At 37.9% G+C, this 21,080-nt stretch overlaps 1 protein-coding gene across 2 annotated transcripts in view; it reads left to right on the top strand.

Moving 5' to 3' along the window:
* The first annotated feature begins 1,727 nt into the window (after nucleotides 1–1,727).
* Nucleotides 1,728–21,080, top strand: part of LOC128741119 (kinesin-like protein KIF21A) — a 60,412-nt gene continuing 41,059 nt past the window's right edge. For both annotated transcript variants that reach the window (XM_053836698.1, XM_053836696.1), the window contains exon 1: nucleotides 1,728–1,913. In XM_053836698.1, the coding sequence (XP_053692673.1) occupies nucleotides 1,870–1,913 (44 nt within the window). In that variant the 5' untranslated portion in view covers nucleotides 1,728–1,869. The remainder of the gene's footprint in view (nucleotides 1,914–21,080) is intronic.

Here is a 21,080-nt window from a genome sequence, read left to right as displayed (position 1 = left end):
GCTGTACACCTGCGAAACGTCGTGCGTCTCGGTGGAAACAAATGCAGGTATTTATTAATCGGTGCCTGCGATATATCATTCGTGCCTGGTGAACCGAAAATTGGGTAGCTTCCAACAAGGAACTCCATCATCAATGTCATCTACGGCCGGTAGCAACAGAAATTTGAGAACGTAGATGAAACTGGATCGGACACACCTTCAGGAGAGGAGAGCACGAGAAACGAGAAACAACGAAGAAGGGGCAGATCCAGACGCTCATGGCAATACAGCTTAGCCAACGACAACCGGGCTGTTGACGAGAACCTATCCTGGCGACATGTGGAAACCAGACGAGTAACGGTCGGCAGTGAAGATCTTTGACTTCATCCCACTGGCAACGCGCAAAACGCGCAAAAGTTGTCAAGCAACTGTCACCAACATAATGAGACGTTCAGAGAAGGTTTGTCGACAACCAGGAGGCTTGGATCGAGGAGAAATCGAAAGCAGCAAACGACAATAACCACAAAAATAGTTGGCAGCGCTTTCAAGCGGATTCTCAAACTTGAAATAGGCCAAAATACGATACCGGGAGCTATACACGACGATACTGATGCACTTCGATTGCGAGTATTATACGGCCACCGGAAGGAAAAGGGGTTTCAAACATTGTTAAGCCTATGAAATTGTCGAATTGTCGCTAATAAATATCTAGTTTGGTAAGCTATCTGTATATCCAGCTTGAAAAGCAACATTTTATTTGTAACCGGAACCATTAACCAGAAAATTTACGTGGACGAGTGTACTTTCCTGAAGTACCGGTGGTGCCCAAGGGTCCACTCGAGAAATATTGGATCATCGTCCCCGACCCCGAAGAAGACAAAAAACAGTTGGAAGTGAAAAGCAGCAAAAGCATAGCAAAATAGGTTGTTCATATTGTCCCGTGAGGATCGCGGCGTAGTGGTTAGCATTTACACCTCCCGGGTTCAAATCCCAGCCCCACAGAAGTCACGAATGACTCAAGTTGTTAAAGTCACTAAATTTAATTTAGAATACGTATTCTTGAGTGACCAAATTTTGATCGTAGCACGCTTTATTAAACTTATCATCGCCAAAAATTTATCGTATATATATCTAATCACATTCTGTGACGTCAGTTTGATTTCGTATTTATCAATCATTGACTAAGCATAGTCAAATTAACCGCGTAATACCGTTAGTTTGATATGAATCATTCTTGCATACAGGGCCGACCAGCTGCATTTTTTCGTAGATTTGTAAAATCAAATCGCATCATCATTACCCATGAACATACACACCTCTGATAGCAAAGTTCGGCCTTATTGGTTGGTGGTTCGTACATTTTGCGGAATTTGACCTGCTTTTTTTCGTTGGACTTTGCGCATTCAACCGCTGGTATACAGAATAATTGCGGGGCTATTGCCACGATACTATTCACCCTAACATTCTCTTCCAAGATTTGATTCCGTATTTTAGTAGTGGTTAAATATTTTGACTTAATATAGAATAATAAAAAATATATTTGGTTTTTTTTTTCAAAAATAATTAGTGTCTGCGGGTAACTTGTATAAAGTACACTCGGGTGCTTCACAACGAACGTATAACAATTTTGTTGAGCTAATCAGAGAGAAGATACTTTGAGCACTGTTTCTTTATGTTCCCCGCATAAAATTTCCAAATTAACTCATCTTCTTTTTAATATCTTTTCAGGATCTACGTGTTTTCCGAGAAAGGATATCCAGCTCAAAGTTACCATTACCCCCGTACTATTTGCCGCATCCGTTGAAACACGTCGAATGAATAAATATTTGTCTCTAACCACCCGCAATTCTACAGAATAACCACGAAGCAATCACAAATAGAAGTGAAAAGATGTCAGACGACGATAAGGAATCCTCTGTACGAGTTGCAGTCAGGTAATAATCACGACGAATTATTAAATCTTTATATCTGCTGTTTAAATGTGATGACATAGACTGCTCCAGCCGCTGAGGGCTCGGTATATTTATTCTAACTTCAACTATTTCGAAACAGACTGAAATTAGTATTCAAGGTAAACCTCTTCTGTGTCTAATTAAACATTTTTTTTATTATTTTATTAGGGAAGGTAACATTTAATGAGTGAAACCTTACTCTGACAAATTTCTAGCGATTCCCTCACAAATGCATAGCCTTTTCCGGAACACGTACATACCGGTTTGCTGTCCACCGCTCGACGCCAGGTAGCGAGTGAATGACGAAATTTAATTTCTTAGGGGCCCAGCATTCTAGACGTGCTCTCACGTTCATGCATCGTATCTAAGCATGTTGTTTGTTGACATTCACGCGCTGCTAGTTTGGGTCTGTCTGCTTTGGGACAGTAAATAAAAATAGAAGCTTACCGAAGTTAACGTTGAACACATTTTGGTTACGTTCACCCAGCGTTGTTGATATTTTTACTAGATAATTTTTATATGGCTTTGTTCCGGTGCGAAGGATTTTTGTGTCATACGAATAGTGATTTCGATCATTGTCCAAACAATTGAATTTATGACGTTTTTGTAGAAAAGATGAACGGGGATCAGAGCATGTGATGTGATTTTTTCTTTTTCCATATTGGTCAAACTACGCAACTGCTACAGACGAACGCTGAGTTGGGCTAGATGCCCAGCAGTAAAAAGTCAGAACTGTCAATCATGATGCTTGACAAATGTCGCATAACGAAAAACATTCATTCGCCTATAGTGTACAATTGTACAGAAACATCATCGTCATAGATTCGACCTGATGTTGCAGAATGTCTATAAATAAAAGATTTATATTCACGCAAGATGTGAAAGTTATTTGCATTTGATGGTCGTTTACACGAGTTTCTTTTTACACTCGTGTCGTTTTAGATGGTTTTATTTATTAGTCGTGAAACAAAAGTAGACCATATACTAACTAACAAGCGCTCTTTTGTTCAAGGTTACATCAATAGTTTCGCAATATAAGTTGTAGCAGGACACCATTCTATTTAAACGACCAGTTTTGGCATACTTTGTTCTTCGATTATTGTTATAAAATAAATTTCTATTTCTGAGTGAACGGGTGGCAGCATAAAAATTTAGATTACACAATATTTCTGCGTCGTTCTCTCTAGATTAATCAATCAACATCGTGCTTCTGCGACCGTTGCTCTTTTAAAGATGTCCAACCAAGCTTTCGCAGAGCAAATAATAAATATTGTTTTTGAACCCAAAAGGGTAGGGAGTCGAAATTATGCTATATTATTGCAGATGAGGTCTAACATATGCTTCGTATAATGTTTTGATTGTATATAGGATCATTGAAATGTAAACTAAATCTTTTGATAAATCCGAGCATGTTGTTTGCTTTATATATGATGTTATAGTGATCAGCAAAGGTTAATTTTGAGTCAATAACCAATAACGGCTAAGTCGCTAACTTGATTGCGTCTTGCAACTACTTTATGATCTATAGTTATTTATAGCTTTCTTGTGAATGAGATAGAATTGCATTTCTTCACATTGAGTTTCAACCAACTTTTTACACCAGATGTGAAAACAGTTAACAGGTTTCTGCTTGATGTTACCTATAATTATTTTTTTTAAATTATGCGTTTTCTATATGGTCTTTTTATGCGCCACCCATCTGATGTGTGAAAAAGGCTTGAGTTTGTTTTAACCTAAAGCACAGCACCGTGAGGTTGCTTGGTTTTCAACATGTATCCGTTCAGTCAATTTGTGTACCAACTTCTCTATTAGGGGCATTAGGGGCATAATGAGCACCCTAACTTGTTTGCTGATTTAAGCACCCAAAATGACAGAATTTTTAAAGTGTCCTCATTGCAAAACATACATTCACTATCGATAATTAAAGGCATACTGTTAACAAATTGAAAAATAATTGATATGATGGCGAAAATTGCAATTTAAACTTGTGCTTCAAAAACTAAAAATCGGTCAGTGTGTGGGGCAAAATGAGCATCCCCTGGGGCATAATGAGCACCCTTATAAACACATGCTTGAAGGGTGTATATACGAACAACAACCACACACACATACACACACACTCACACACATGCATATACACATACATAAACACATACATACACATATACACCAACACATACACATCCATACATACAAAAACATAAAACGTGTCAAAACGCCGATAAAACTATTGACCGCAAGCCGCTTAAAGGCAATTAAGCCGCGGAGGTTGCCTCTGGAACACACAAGGAATTTTCGGATGACGCTTAATGATGCTGTGTTTTAGTGTTGAAGACATATGCTTTTCCGTTTCCCTCTACCAGCTGGTATACGAGGGTTCTGATTTCACGGGTAGTAATACCGTAGCATCGAATCTCCATATATAAAATATGGACCAACAGCTCTTGTTCTTCAGCGGGAGCGAAAACAGTTTTGAAGGAATCAATTTGGTCCACCTACTTCCCCGAGATTGCCCTTTCGTATGGCCTCACATACCAAGCTAACGTCTGCCGCAGAATGCTGTGGTACTTGGCGACTTATTTTGTGAGTATTCAGTCTCGTCTTAGAGTGGTCAAGGCCACTTGCAAGGCCTTTTTTGACCAATTATGTCTTTCGGATTCTCTTGGCATATTTATACCATCACTGTAAACAAGCATTGACGCGATAAACAAAGAAACTGACAGGTTAGTTAATGTGACATAGTGCTCATTTCACCCCACCTAAGGGTGCCCATTTCGCCCCCAGTCAAGTAGTTAAAGTAAAAATGGGTTTTTACACTAATTATAGTATAAAATCAAAACTTCAATGAAGGTGAAATTTGAGATACAATGTATACATCATGTTGCAGTGTGCACTTGATAGTTTAAGATATTTAAATGATCGTGAAAGCTTATTTGGTAGTGCACCAAAATTATAATTTTTTCAGCGTCTGAGAACCAAGTTGAGTTTTTTAATATAACTCCGTGTTTTAAAAGTAGAGATCACTCATTTTTTGATAAATAGATACTGTAGTACCTACAGCAATGTTTCGCATGCCATATGATGTTACAAAATGCGTACTTTCGTAGAAAAGAGGGGTGCCCATTTCGCCCCGTGTGCTCATTATGCCCCTAATCCCCCTATTTTCTGTTGCATCCGGCTGCATCGGCAATAGTTATTAGACCAAGTGCAAAGTCCAACTGCAAAGAGCAGTGTTTATTACCATATAATTTTTTCTACGAAAGGTTCGGTACAAAGTTACTTCTGTTATATTGCTGAGTGCAATTGCAAATTCAACGCTAAAGATTTATTCAACGATTACAAGAAGGTCGGTAACTCTTGTCATTCATAGCAATGTCAACCTTGATTGACATCAAAAAGGGACGGAGGTAAAATAATTATTTTGTTGATAAATTTCGTTAGCACATGTCTCTGAAATTGTGCAACTCGATGTTATTTCGCAGCGCAAAAAGTTTACCAGTTTAATCTAAATATTGATTGTATTCGACAGAAAACGTAAACAAACAAAACGCATCAATTCGTTTTCAAATTCCGACCGTGAATGGAACTGCTACGTGTGCAGTTAATTTGCACCGACTATCCTCCTTCGTTTTCGCACGGCCTTACCATCACCTCGAGCAATGTTTAGTTGAAATATTTACACTTGAAGTGATTCCGAAGTCAATAGTAGCACTGTTTACAACAGCACCATCTGCTACCTGCACAACTACTACAAAAAGCACTGTATAAAAATACAGAGTGTTGAGTGGAAACGATTTTGATGAATTTACAAGACGTTGTGAATTATTGCTTGATTGAATTTTGGAAAAAGAAATACACAAAGCTTACGGATTTCAAAAAAATACACAAACAACTTCATATTTTGCATTTTTCAATTTACTGCACTTTTTCTATCTCTATTGATATCTTTTGTAGGTAGGACTAACAGATGGTAGTACCACAAGCACACCACAATCCACCCATATTTTTTTGTATGCCAGAAGGGCACTGGGTTCAAAAATGCCGCTGTGACAGTCACGAAGATTGTCTTCTGTAGCTGGTCCCGATTGCTGTACACAGTTTATTGATTGCTCATACCTATTGATGGAGTTGAGCTAGGTTATAACACTGTGCCCCAATTTGGTAGTACATAGTCAATAAAACCAATAACCTCCTTGGGATGGAGTTTCCATACAGAGTATGGAGTTAATAACTAGCTTCCGAAGAACCTGAACCTGGAAGTCGCAAGATCTCCACAGGAGCAGAGAAAGTGCGCTGAACTTTCTAGTTCTAAATTGCAAAAGTGGCCCCCTCAAGAGAAAAAAAATATTTTTTTAAGCTTTTTAAGCACTTTTAAGCTTAAAATTTCACAGCCAGCTGAGAGCTCAGGAAAATTTACGGGGCTGGTAGTATGATCCTTGTCGTCGTCGTCAGCAGCTTAGAGCCGGGGTGGTTCGCATTGTATTAAGCTCCGTTCAACTCGATCTTGGGTTACTCGTCGCTTATTTCCCAGATTTCTCTGAAGCAGCTTTTTTTTTATTTAACCATTTTCTGCCAAGCGATCAAGACATTAACTTGGACCCTAAGAAACAAACAAAGATAGGAAAGAAATCTAATCGACCTGTTATTGCCCAAAGCTTAGATGTTACATACAGTAAAGATTTGTATAACGCGGTGGGTGGTGGTTACGCCCAGCGCGATATCTCAGCTGTCCATTAACCAATAAAGTTGATTTTTGGTAGTTGAGTAGGTTATACCACATGCTAACAATGTACCAAAAATCAACTTTATTGGTTAATGAACAACTGAGATATCGCAATGGGCGTACAGCACCACCCACCGCGTTATGCAAATCTTTACTGTATAACAAAATTCCAGCCGTGTAAACATAACGTGCCTTGCTAATTCAGCGAAGGCAAAATCGCTGTACGCGAGACCGTCAATGACAATATTTTTGGATTCGAATCTAATGTTCTGACCTCTCCGGAACGACAAATCTATGTAAAAATTGCATACCACCCCCTACTCTATGTAAGCCTCTGCGTTTGAATTTTTTCAGCATACCGTTGCGGGACATAGGGATTAAAAAAATGGAATACATCTCTGCGGTTTATTCTTAGTTGATCTAAAACAAAACTTTCTTGCAAGTTTCAGTTTTTTATCTCTGCTGGAAAAAGTGAGGAGCTTAATGGCGGCTTAAAAATAAAAAAAAATGCTTGAGACTTGGTCAAGCCATTTCGCTCGTTGAACCCCTCTATTTTGTTTACCCGCGGAGTTGTTGAATAGAACTGAAAACGGTTCTGCGACGTGTTCAATTCACCGTAGCTAACCGGGTTTTTTATACTGTCAGCTTCGTACGACAGTTTATGCCGCTTGACCGGTGCGTTTTGGGATGTGTAAAAGAATCCTGCTCGATGTCCTGCTTGAATATACCGCTGGATCCGCTGAATTTGTATTGTTGTCCACGGCCTCCAGCGATTCTACATACACGAACTCATCTACCACTTCTGGTTCATCGTCGTCAACAATTCTCGTCCACCATTCATGTATTCGGTCTTCGACGCGTTTATTTTAAGTCCAATCTTTCTAGCCTCCGCTTTCAGTCTAGCGTAAATGGCTTCCACCGTGGCAAAGTTTCTGGCTTTAATATCAAAGTCACCTGTACAGCTAAGAAGTTTGCTATCTTTACTGGAAATTAAACCTTTCGTTTCGATCACCCCCTCAAGAGCGATGTTGAAAAGCAAGCTGGCAGCTTGTCTCGACCCTCGCCGCATCTAAAGAAACTCGATCCCATGGACTCTAACAGCCTCTTCCAGCCGAATTTCGAACATACGGCTCACCTCGCTGCCAACAGGGAGGCAAAATTTTAACATTTGCCTTCTCTTATTTTATTCCGATTTCTTTTGTCAAATGAAGAACACTCAATCAACATAAACAGCTTTAAACTGAAGATAACTCCCCATTTCCTGAATAAACTCCTTAAGGTTTGACTTTGATTTTTTTTATAACCCCTCCCCTCACAGGAAAGATTTCTGACTACGCCCCTGGTATGGTTATTTGTGACAATTCGATAGTTATTCTAGTAAATGAGAGTAGGGAACGGGAGTGTATTTTCAGCAGGTTTCTAAATTCAGCCTATTTGCCTCTTCCTTTGCCAATAAAAATACTTGCCGACATACAATTTTAATATGTTATAACTATTTTCTTAAGACTGTAAGTATTCTACTATTTTTTATTCAAAGAACGTCAAAACCACCTGTTCTTCCATTAGAACTAGAACTAGAACTCCCGTGCCCTATATGTTCTTTACTAATGTTAGTAGAAAACATTAGTAGCCACAACATAATCTTCTTCCTCACTTTGGTATTACCTTTCTTCGAGCGTCAAATAATTATTCATCCTTCAGAGTACGAAGTGGATGGCAATCTGTAATGAATTCAACTATTTGAAGGGAAATAACTACCAAACTGAACTACCATTTTTAATGCAGCAGGCACACATTGTAGAAACATGGTGCCGAAAATCTGAACTTTTAGTAAATCCAAGCAAAACATTTCTCGTTTTATTTTCAAAAAGTAGAAACACCATAGAAGTCAGACGTAGATAGAGTCGGACTGGAATGATCGAAATTAGATGTGAGATTAACTAATATAGGGTGTCGTGTACTGATAGTTAAATTATCAAAACATTTGGGCGCAAACCGGAAGAGTGTGGGTTAGAGTCCGACTCAGTGATTGAACTACGCCATGGGCGTAGCGACGGGGGGGGTTTTGGGGGTTCAAACCCCCCCCAGGAGAAAATTTGTTATACACTTTCAAGCTTGAAATTTCACAGCCAGCTGTTGTTTAAAGCAGAGGAAAATGTACGGGGCTTATTGTACGATCCCCGTCGGCGTCGTGAACTGGGAACTCGATGGTTCGTGCTGTTTTAAGCCCTATTTAATTCGATCTTGGGTTACTCGTCGCCCATTTTTCAGGCATTTCTGAAGTCGCAGTTTTTTACTTAAAAAATAAAAAATGTCGCTATAGACCTGGACGAGCCATCTCGCACGTTGAGTCTCTCTGTGCCGGTGTCGGTGGGGTTGTTGTATAGAACCGTTTTCCTTACGACGTGACTGGTTCACTGTAGTTTACCGACTTTCGCCAAATGTACGTTGGCAATCTTCCCAAGCAGGGAAGGTTGTCCTTGATTCATGTACCTCCGCTGCTTTTCGCTTTCAGCTTGTACTTCGTCAAATGTCATCCGTAAAGGCGCGTAAGTCCTCCGTGAGCATGGCCCATCGGTCTAATAGGGGGTTTGTACGTTGTCAGGTTCCTAAGGTGGCTTATGCCTCTTAATCGCAGCGTTTAGCGAAGCTCAAAGTAGGCCCGTTGCACCTGCTTTGCAGTAGTAGTGCGCTTTACATGAGCAGAGCTAAATTTTTTGACAAGACATGCTTATCTCCTAGTGAAATTTAGTCTGCTAATCCCGGGAAGGTTATCGGTTTCATAAACCATATTATACCTGACTGGGAATGTGCAGGAGCAAATGGCTAGTTGTCTATAAATGGTAATTGGCTTGCATGGCACGTAGGGTAAACAGGTATATACTACAAAAGTTCAAATTAATGGACAAAGTAGTCAAATCCCCTTAAAAAAGGCCCGTTACGCTTGAATATGCCGCTGGATGTCCTTATTTGTGTTGTTGTCCGCGGCTAACAGCTATCCTACATACACGAGCTCATCTACCACTTCTGGTTCGTCGCCGTCAACGATTACCGTCCGCGAAAAAAGCACGTTCGTCATTTGGTCCGCGTTAAATCAGACCAGACCGAATCGCAAAATTTAAAAGAATGAGTTAATGACAGCAAACGATCAAGAATTTTCTAATAATCTAATAATTTTCTATAATTACTCTAATAAGACTACATAAATGTTGCAAACAGCCAGTGTTATGAGATAATTTCGAACAATTAATAGCTACAAACCATTCAGAGCAGTAAATTTTGAACGCGTTTTTCTCGAAATAAGATTTTTTTTACTCGGCTCGGTCTGATTTAACGACGACCAATTATTGAGTTATTATCATTCATGTATTTGGTCTTGATTTAAAGCCCCATCCTGCTAGCCTTCAGTCTAGCATAGATGGCCTTCGTCGTGGCAAAGTTTCTGTCACCGGATTAGCCACCTGGCAAAGTCATCTGCTTAGCCAAGAAGTTTGCTACATTTACTGAGAATCAAACCTCTCTTTTCGAAATTTGATCGTCGGATCACCTTAAGAGCGATGTTGAGAATCATATAGGATAAGTTGTTCTTAAGCACCCTCGCTGCGTCTCACAGTGGGGCAGATTGAGCCGGCGCTCGGACAAAACCTCATAACTTCTTTCATATGCTTTGTAGAGCTTTATTGTCTTCAGCAACATTGTTTGTTATAAAATTTCGCATCTTTTTGTAAATTTTAAATAGTTGTATTTTTATTCCTATAGATGGCGTTGAAGTCTAACTTTTTAAATAATGACTTTTGAAATATTGTGCCTTCACAAAAGTTGTTTATCCTGTAAAGTTACGTAAAGTTACTGAACATACCAAAATTGTAGGACTTACGGGAATCAAGTTATAAATGTTTTAATTACCCAGACACCTTTTTTTCAGTGTGCAGTCAAAATTGGTAGTCGCACGACTTCCTATACAAATTATCACAATCTGTATATCAAGAGTAATTTGGTAATATTAATCTGGTATAGGGTATATCAACCATTTGTGGACCTCTATAAATTATTTATTAATATTAATTTTTTATTTAACTAGTTTGGCCATACGCAGCCAAAGCCTGGCTGAAGGCACAAAAAATAACGAGTAACTGACAGAGTAGCAATCTGTTTATCCTGCAAACACGTATCAACATATTCGACTCATAATAAACAAAATGGACGCTAGTTCAATCGAGTTGAAAGTCTATCCGAACATATTCTACTGCCAATTTGACTTGAAATAGAGCTAATTGGAATAAAGCAGTTAAGTGGTCGCCTTTACAATGTCCTAAATTCCCCTTATCGACTCCAATGTATCTCATAACGATAATAATGTTGTGTCTTACATACACAAGCATGACTATTCAACGTACAGCAGAAATAAACTTCACACTGGCGCGCGCATTTACTAATTTGTAGCCGAAAATGCCGAAAAACATGTATTCGCAAAACTTGAATATCTCCGAACATCGCAACTAGTAGCAGCTAATTTTTTGCTTATTACTAGTTAACACCTTGAATGTTGATTTGAAGGTAGTGTCAGAGCGGAAATCTTTTTCTACACACTATTGAAAATTGACAAAAATAACAAATTTTTTGTTCTAAAACATTTTCTCAGAACAAAACCTACTAGTAAAAAATCTGTCTTAATATCACTTAAACTATTAGTTTATAATCCCTTTAATGTGAACTGTCTTTTAAAAGTATAGAATTTTAAGCAGCATGGTAGCTAGATGCTAAAAGATTAAACGATATTTATTTTTGCATTTTCCAAATTTTTTTTAAACTGTGTTTCACCTTCTTTAATGCCTATTGAAAAAACACTTATTAAAACAATTTATGCATATTTCTTATAGGTTATATGTCTACTATACGTAGAATATTAGGTTTGACAGAATATCTCGAATAAAAATTTTGAGGTTTTGTCCGAGCTTTTTCGGGTTCTGCCCCATAGTGCGTCTCGAAGAGACTCAGTTCTATGAACTTTAACAGCCTCTCCCAGCCGAGATTCAAGCATACAACGTACCTCAATGCCTGCTGGGAAGCCATAACTGTAACTCTGTTATTTAAACTTGATATTTTTTGTTTGATGAGCAAAGCAAAGCCGTGGGATTAAACGTCCTTCTAAGACTTGACCCTTCTTCAGCGACAGACTTCGCAGTCGGCTACTAGAGTACAGGACAGTTACGACGGGGCTAGTGTAAAAATCCTACTGACTTTATCTTGCAGCATCGTCTAGCCGAGATTCGAACATGCGACGACTGGCTTGTTAGACCAGCATCGTACCTCGAAACCAACTAAGCGGCATTTGTCTGAAGAAGAACACTCAATTTCAACCAAAATAGTTTCTAACTGAAAATAATTCTCCATTTCCTGAATAAACTGCTTACGGTTAGGCTATGTCAGATTTGTTCTTGTAAAACCCCCCCCAAGCAACTTTTCTGGCTACGCCCATGAACTACGCAATATATATTTGGCCTCACGTCGAAGTTTCGCAATATCATCCAGTCTACCATCCTTCCTCACCAAACGCTCCTCCATCTTTAATAAAAATTTTTATTAATACCAAAATGTATTTAGATATTCAGTAAATGTTAGCAAACAAATTAACCGCTTAGATGGTTTCGAAGTATGATGCTGGTCTAACAAGTCAGTCGTCGTATGTTCGAATCTCGAATCTATAGAAATGTAGGATTGTTGCACTAAACCTCTAATAGCCGGCTGTGAAATCTGACGATAAAAAGGGTCAAGTCTTAGAAAGACGTTTAACCCTCTAACGGGTAAGACCGTCTGTAGACGGCCTTCGCCTTTGGAGCTCCAGAGCCGCATACGAAATTTGTTTTTATTTGGCAACATGCAAAATGTGTTCAGAACAAATTTCTTGACATTTTGATACTAATATCATAACATTCTGACCATGCATTCAAAAGTTATCATCTTTCAAAAACAAAAATTCCGAAAAATTCCGAAAATAATTAATGCGCGAATATTCCCTTTTTTACTTTTGAAGGAAAAGGACATCTAGAACAAAATGATTGACCTAAAAAATGTTTCTATGAGTAAATTTCATGCATTATTTTAATTTTGTAATATATCTGAATTGAAAAAATATCTGGGCAGAGCGCTAGGCATGAAAAAAGAAAAAGAGAAATTGGACTTTTTCTTGCCTGGCGCTCCTCCAGATAATTATTTTTGCATGAAAATCAGAACTTAAGGTTTTTTTGTGGGTACTTTCATGATAAAATAGTCATTAGCTTGATCGCATCGTTTTTACGGTGTTGCCCGTTAGAGGGTTAAGCCTATGGTTTTTTTTAGCAAATAAATTCTTGGTATGAAAAGCTAGTATCGAATAAATAGAGTTTGTGCTAATGTAAATGCTAATAACCTTATTTTCTAAGCAATGAAGTCGAGATTTTTCAGAAAAATTTTCTTATTTTTAGACATTTGCAACGATGTTTGTAAATTTCCAAAATTCCTTTTGAAATGGAAGCTAATGGCGAAAGCCAAAGGTGGCCCAGCCACGACGACATTCCCCTAATGAAGTAGTGACCAATGAACAGTAACATGAAACATGATTAGCAAACAAAGAAATTTAACGTTTGTCACTACTATTACATCATTTGTCGACCAACATTAGAAAAGGGCGAATAAGCCAAACGTCAAACAGCGAGGCGCAGCATAGGAAAATAAAGTTTCACTCGTTCTGTTTGACATTTGGTTTATACGCCCTTTTATACTGTTGGTCGATCTTTGACGGCGTTTATATTAGTGATATGGTGTTGCCAGGGTGAAACACGAAACTTTTTATTGATAAGAAAAAAAATAATTCTGTTCCCTAGGTTAAAGAAAGATTGAATTCCGCAATTTGGCGACAGTTGCTTATTTGCTTGAAAAATCTAAGCGTCAAAAATGAACGATGTCGCAATCTTTCTTTAAAATAAATAAACAACAGAGATTAGCTGTTTTAAAAAATAAACATTTTGCGAACAAGATAGAGCATTCAAAAGCCTTTTGGAAACAGTCCCCTGATAATTAAAATCTCATATAATCAATTTAACTAGTTGAATCTAATTTGAATGAGGCTCGTTTAATTTAAAAGAAAATTAAATATATGAAATCACCTTTTGATGATGGCATGGCATTCTGATTAACTAATCTCTCTGAAATCACTAATTGCTAAGTGTTAAACATTTTATTTTTATTAAAATATTCACTGTTAGCATATTTTCAATGCCAGTGGCACCAAATTAAACATAGGCGTGATGCGGTCTAAATAAGGTTGTTTCATCGAAGCCGTGGGCCGCAAACGCAATAGTTTTTGCCAATTACTGTTCGTAATAAAATATAAAATATAAGATTTCATGATCATGATTACTTTCTATGACAGCATTCAGTTAGAAAGCATTTTGTTTTATAATATGCATGAGGTGTAGGTATCGTTAATAAAATAAAAAAAAAACGTTTTCAGTCAAAGCGATCTCATAATTTTGAAAATATAAAAACAATGCACCCATCGAGTTGTCAATCGTAACATTTTACTGCACAGCAAAATGGAAAGTTGAATTAAGTTGGCAATTAGTATGATATAATTTCAAATGTTTCCAATTTCTGGCTAGCAGTGGCCGTGGCTAACAATCACCCGCATCGTACCTCCTGCCATCAAATACTGCACAGCGCGAGCGTTTGGAAATAGCACCACGAAAAAAGGCAATTACCGGTATTTCTCATCCAAAAGTGAACAAACTATGCATGTTCAACGGACGGCGCAGTTCGAAAAAGGCAATCACTTTTCATCCTTCCCCGATCGACAACAATCCCCTTCGGAAGGCGTGTTAGCAAAAGCTAGCTGGCCGAAAGCCATTTGCGGCTCAATCGAATCTTACTAATTACGGAACGCCGACCGAAACTTGTACATATATACATCACATCGTCATTATAGACTTAGTAGCATTATCCCGAACGTTAGTTGGTGCTGAGTTTACGTACGGGGTATGAATATTCAATTAGGCATGAAATTTTGTTTGGCATGCCAATAATTCTTACCGCCACGGAAGCGGCTGCAGTACAAATCGCGGCGTACTGAAAAGCGCCAATCGCTTTAGAGAGGTATTAGCTCATCATCGGCGCGAGTACTCGTACATCATCCCATCCTTCTCCGTAGTAGCATTTCCGTCGATGATTCCACGCTTCTGGAAATTTGGATAGTGGAATATGGTAGCACAAAATATATGTTTTCAAATTCAATCAAATTTTACACGTCCCCGTTAATTTTTGTTTCAAATCATCTAGATTTGACGAAATGACAATAAATTCAAAAATATCGAATATGTACCACTATGCGTGCTTGGGTCATGCGTTTATTCATCATATCAATTTAATTGCGGCGAGTTGCGAGTAAACAGTCGAAAGCCGAGGAATTTTAATTCATGCAAATTCGATAAATGAACGAACAACAGCAACTTGAACGAGTGAGGTGATTGCCATGGCGTATCTCTGAGACTGGCTTACATGCGCTTATTTCTTTATTCATTGGTTTTTATCCTATCTTGAACGGTGGCTGTAACTGCATCTAGCAGCTTGACGCTTAGCAATTGGTGCCGCCTTGCAGCTTGAAAATCGTTACTGCAGCTAATTTTATCTCGTTTATTGTACAATAATTTCAATTGCGTGTGTATAAGCTGTGTAATGCGTTATTTGTGGCATGACTGGTATATTTCTATAAAAAGTCGTATCTATAGAAATGTTCGAATTACCAGCACAGTTAAGTGACCATTCAATCAAGGCACGGGAAGTGCAAATGTATTGTTGTTGACAAATGTACTTCGAGTGTGCCTTCTCTTAGTCGACCGAAGGGCATCCGAAGAACATAGCTATAATTGTAGCTATTCATAGTAATAACAATTATTGCGCTACCGGGTATTTTTCACTTGCTGTCTTTACATCCTAATAATGATGGCTAAGACTATTATGCTACTCTAAGACTTAGAAGTTTGGTTCATTTTCTTGAGGACAACTGAATTGATTAATGGGAAGTCTTAAAATTTCTACTTTATAGGTAATAAGGTAATGGGTGGAACGTAGACATGAAATATTGGTGTCCCTTATTATGATAACCATGGATCAAAAATAGGTATCAAAACAGATGGTGGGGTTTATCTTCCCTGAAAAAAATGCTGTTGTTGAAAAGTTTTTTCCTAAGTGAACTACGTATGTATAGTTTACAATACAAATATGACCAACATTTCATGTTTCAGTCTAACTTCTCACTTTTCTTTACTCAATTCCCAATTCTCACTTCTCCCTTCTTATTACACACCCTTCAATATTCACTTTTCACTACTCACTTCTCATTTCTAACTACTCACCTTTCTGCGTTGAGGTGAAAAGCATACTATCTGATCAAGCAATACCGAACCAATTAGACAGGTTTACGTCATCCGTGTCAGTTTCGTATGATTGCAGCTGGTAACGATGCACCTTTATTCTTGTACAGTATGCCTTCGATAATCCGATACTCGACAATCCAACGACTCGTTTATTCGGATCTAATCTGACATCAAAATTATTAAAATCGGTCCAGTGATTGAAAAGCTATGGACTAAAATAATGTCTCTTGGCGTAGATTATGATTTTTAGCACTACCCTAAGTCAGTAGGGTGCACCCGAAAACTCAAATAAAAATTTACGGGTCTAAAATTTTCAGAAAAGCAACCAATAGGGGAGACCAGGTAGACTTGATCCCTTGGGACACTTGATCCATTCATTGTTTCTCAGTAAATACAATGTTGTTTTTATCCAGAAAAAAACAAAGTTGTACATTTCATTCAAGTAACAAAATTGCAAAACAAAAATGTAATAAATTTTTACATTGCAAAGAAAATATAAAATAATAAGATTTGCAACGGAATAAAACTCTATACTTCTTTTTTTAGTGAAGTCCAACTTTTTGGCTACGGAAAACTGCCTTGAAATTTTTGAATTACTTTTCAAACAAAAAATTAGCTAAATATGTTTATTCATTGATGCTGTATACATTTTACAATAAAACTTGTATATATTTTACAAAATTAATTTTCAGTAAAACTTACTACGACAGGTACACTTGATCCACATAATTTCAGTGACACTTGATCCTTTTGTTAGGAAATGAAGAGCTTGGAGGCCGTTATGTCGTAAATAATAAAATGAACCATTCTCCATTTCGTAAACATTCGTTATGTAAAAATCACGAATAGTTTGGAAATCCGGTCAGAACGACCGCAAAAATGTTCAATTTGAATGTAATGACACTTAAGCGATATGTGAGAGAGCGAAAAAATGCTTCTGAAAAGTTCATCTACCAACCGGACTACGGAGGAGCAACCTGTGCATTTTCCAAGGATGAAGAAAGACTGCTCGGACAAAGAATTCATCTGAACAAAACAACTCATCTTCTTTGAAGAATTCTATTAATCAGGTACCAAAATCGATGATTCCGTACAATACAATTATCAAAACACCTGTAAATATAAAACCATTTCCAAAGGCATCACCACGTAAAAATATGCGAAGAGTAAGAAAACGAGGAGATACACATCCTTACAGATGCACCAACGAAATTGAAGCTGGAGGCCGCTCTGATTATTAAACAGGAAAAATATAATGGTTCAAAAATTAAAACCCAACGAAAAAGTTCTCGTCGCAAATTATAAAAGATGTCCAAAGCTATACTTTTACAGATCGATGCACTTAACGATTTCTAAATACTTTTTATACTTTTGAATTAAACTGTTGTACACTAAATAATGACACTATATGAACTAGGCCTATTTTAATAAAACTTTCAAATGAAAGTTGAGCTTTAAAAATATATATTTGCAAATGGATCAATTGTGCCTAGACGGGGGATCAAGTCTCCCGCATATTTTGGATATGTACAATTTTCTGTACTTTCCAAAATATCTCATACCTTTTGTTAAGCGCTACGTATCACTAATTGATAAATTGTAGGTAGTAAGCTGTATTGTAAACTGCCGAAAAATTGAAAACCCAGGTTTTTTTCTAGTAGACTTTTGAGAAATATACATAAAACAAAATGGGGATCAAGTCTCCCTTGTTTCCCCTACACAGAGTTTGAATAAATGTGGAGCACTTGTTATGAAGGAAGTACTAAGTGAGTACACCTGTTCATCAGATTGCGCTGAGGCTTTGGTAGATAAAAAAAGCAAAGCTGTGGGCCTAAAGGTCTTTCTAAGACTTGACCGGCTTATCTTTCTAAGACTTGACCCTGGGGGCTCTGCAGCTGCAAGGTTAGCGAGTCTGCTTTGACAAACTCTGCTTTGATCAGAGCATTGATGTCAAAGTGACTTTAGCATGGGTTTATTCTCAGGCCCCTTATCACCCTTCCCTCATGCTGAATTCTATGTTACCCCGATAAAGGCTATTGCAAGTGCAAAAATGTCCCTCTCTTATAGTTAAATGCACTGGTAGCTTACCAGGTAGCGCCAGGGATGGTTATAATTGGGGGACAGCACTGTTATGTGGAACGAGGTGGGTAAAGTAAAGTAAGCATTGAAGGAAGGGTAAACCCCAATACACACAAGCACGCATAAAAATTTATAAGCTTATCGTTCACTCAATAGTAGCAAAAAACATGTGCGGTGCAGGTTACAGCAAACACCCGGGCAATGTTACAATAGTTCTACAGATTAGTCGCAGTAATGAGTCCACACAACAAAAAAAAAGACTTGACCTTTCTTTATCGACAGACTTCGGGGCCTAGCCGCGAAGTATAGGACAGTATAGGACAGTTACGGGGCTAGTGCAAAAATCCTACTGACTTTTTATTAATTGAGAGTAAAACTTAATTTTTAGCAAAAGTCTCTGATATTACAGGGTTATAATCTTGAATTTCAAATTATTTACCATAAAAAATTGTTCCCGATTTTGTGTGTTTGCCGCTTTTGTCAGCCATAAATTCAACATGGGGCTGACAAAAAGGAGTCATTACTGTATTACTGAATTTAATACGCAGTGAATTTTATCCTAGCTCGATGTGATTCGTCGGCTTATGCGTAACCGAAATTAGAAGTCTCCTTTTATGTCAATCCGCTCAAAATATTTTCTCACACTTGAAGCGTGAGAAGTTTTTGCGTTATATAGTACGGAAACTTGTCTTAATTTGCTCAATATCAATAAACCTCTTTCCATTTCGCTATCCAGTACTACTCTTATAACTTATTCTAGCAAGATGCTTCATCGTTGGTAATGCGATGCAGTTCGAGGGAAGATTGAGGAGGGGCCTGAGAATGAATTCATGCTTAAGTCACTTAACATATCAGCAATAAGGTGGGTGAGATATGATTTCCCAAGTAAGCTTCATTTCTAAATAGTCTTTAGCGAGTTTTCAATTTGTGAGGTGGAGCGTTGTCATGCTGTAGAATCTATTACTTTCGTGTTTTTGCACGTATTGTAGCCTTTTTTCGCGCAGTGCTCGGTTCAAGCGCTTCAGTTGAATTTGATACTGTTTCTCAGTGACGGTTTCGTTCAGATGTCACAACTCATAAAAAATAACACCGACCTGATCCCACCTAATAATATGCCGCATAATCTCCGCAGCGCATCGCATCTTTGTCACGATGCGACAACAAAATGACATCCGTTGTCTTCAACCTAAGCTCCTAGCCTATATCGCATACAATCAAATGGAAATTGGAAATTGTCATATGTCCTGATCAAGCAATGTCTCGAAATTCATCGTCTTCGAAAATTTGAAAACATGGACGGTCATCAACATCGAAATGACCGCCTTTAAAGCAATGAGACGAATCACAGCACGTTATTTCACTTAGGGCTGCATCTTCTTGAACTCGGATTCTCGATGCTTTTGCTGTTTTCTTTAAATGAAAGAATAACATTATAACTTCCCTTAAATGACGCCTAATTGCCATAAACTCAGACGCAAAAAACTATTACGCACAATCGATACGTCACTTTGCTCGAAACAATGTTCATCAAATGTGAAATTCTGCCTGCTTTTTAATCCAAACAATACAACAGGTTTGAGCCACTTGATCGTCTTACTTTTGGGGTTCCACAACACACTGCTCTCTTTTCGAATATTGCTTGATGAACAGGTTTGAAATGACCGTTTGATACGATAATTGCCAAAAACTAGTTCAACCACTAGTTCACAAAAAAAAGCTTCTGCTCAATTCGCCTGCAATTAAAATCTTGTTTTATAGGCCTAAGTGCATTCTCACTGTGCAGATTCTATCTTATTTATATGTTGGCTCAGCTGTTACACAAATCTGTGCGATTATCTCACAGTACCAGTTGTTTGCTTCTTAAAATTAGCCACATCTTGAACAAATAAAAGTTCGACTCTATAACCAGTTTCTCAATCATCTCTTTTCTGGTAATCATCATCAGCGTGAACTCGCTGTTAAAACAAACACTCCACCGCGAACAGCGCAGGTTTTGAACGGTGATATAGATAAGCGTCAATGAAGAAGCCTCACAATAAAATGACTGTTCAGTTCATTGTATACATGCAATACACACCCATACAGCAAAGATAGAACGGTGACAACATAAAATAAGCAGAGGAAACTGAAGAAGTAGATCACCTCTGCTAAAATTTAAGATTAGAAAAATAATCGTTCTGCTTCAAGAGCTACTTGACGAAGCTGTAAAAAAATGATATTTGATAAACTAACATATAAATATAATTGATTTTTTATATTGGTTGCTTTAAATGCTGTTTACTAATTTAGCAGAAAACTAACGTTACGACTTGCGACATTGATTTCATACTTTTTTTTTTTAGTTTGTACTTGTCTCCGACTGTACGCAGTCGAACGTGCTCCTCAACAAATGAGTTTCATAACAAAGTGCTATAAAGTTAGCCTATCCTTGGATTATGTTTATCTCCCAAATAGCAAATATGTTTCTTGAGTTTGAGATCAAATTCTTATCTCAAAAGCGGCTAAATTTTTTATAATGGCATGTTATGCTCGGTATTATTCTTGTCATTCTCTTCAGCTCAGTCCATCGAGAGCGCCACAGTTCGTAAAAATAGATTCAATGTTTGTTAAAGCATGGTAGGAAACACGGATGGACCGACAGTAAACATTCGAAACATTACGCATTTCCCGCCACTCAACTCGAGCTAACGAAAAGTCGAACGGATATTTCGGATACGTTGAATTCTTTTTATCTGGTCTACAAGCACATCTTGTACGAGCACTCTACACGCGAAGGTGACATAACTTCGAGCAAAGGCAACGGGCCAACAAATTGTGTCACGGATCTCATTTGAATGAGCAGTAAATTGCTCTCTTCATTACCTAGAGATGGCACTTCTAATTCATGCTGTTGAAGGTCATTAACACCAGGCTTGTTGCTCATGCGCTTTAAAAAAT

This window comes from Sabethes cyaneus, chromosome 3 (genome assembly GCF_943734655.1).
Source record: "Sabethes cyaneus chromosome 3, idSabCyanKW18_F2, whole genome shotgun sequence".
Classification (NCBI taxonomy): domain Eukaryota; kingdom Metazoa; phylum Arthropoda; class Insecta; order Diptera; family Culicidae; genus Sabethes; species Sabethes cyaneus.
Note: the sequence above shows the minus strand (reverse complement) of the source record. Positions and strands in the feature narration are given on the sequence as shown.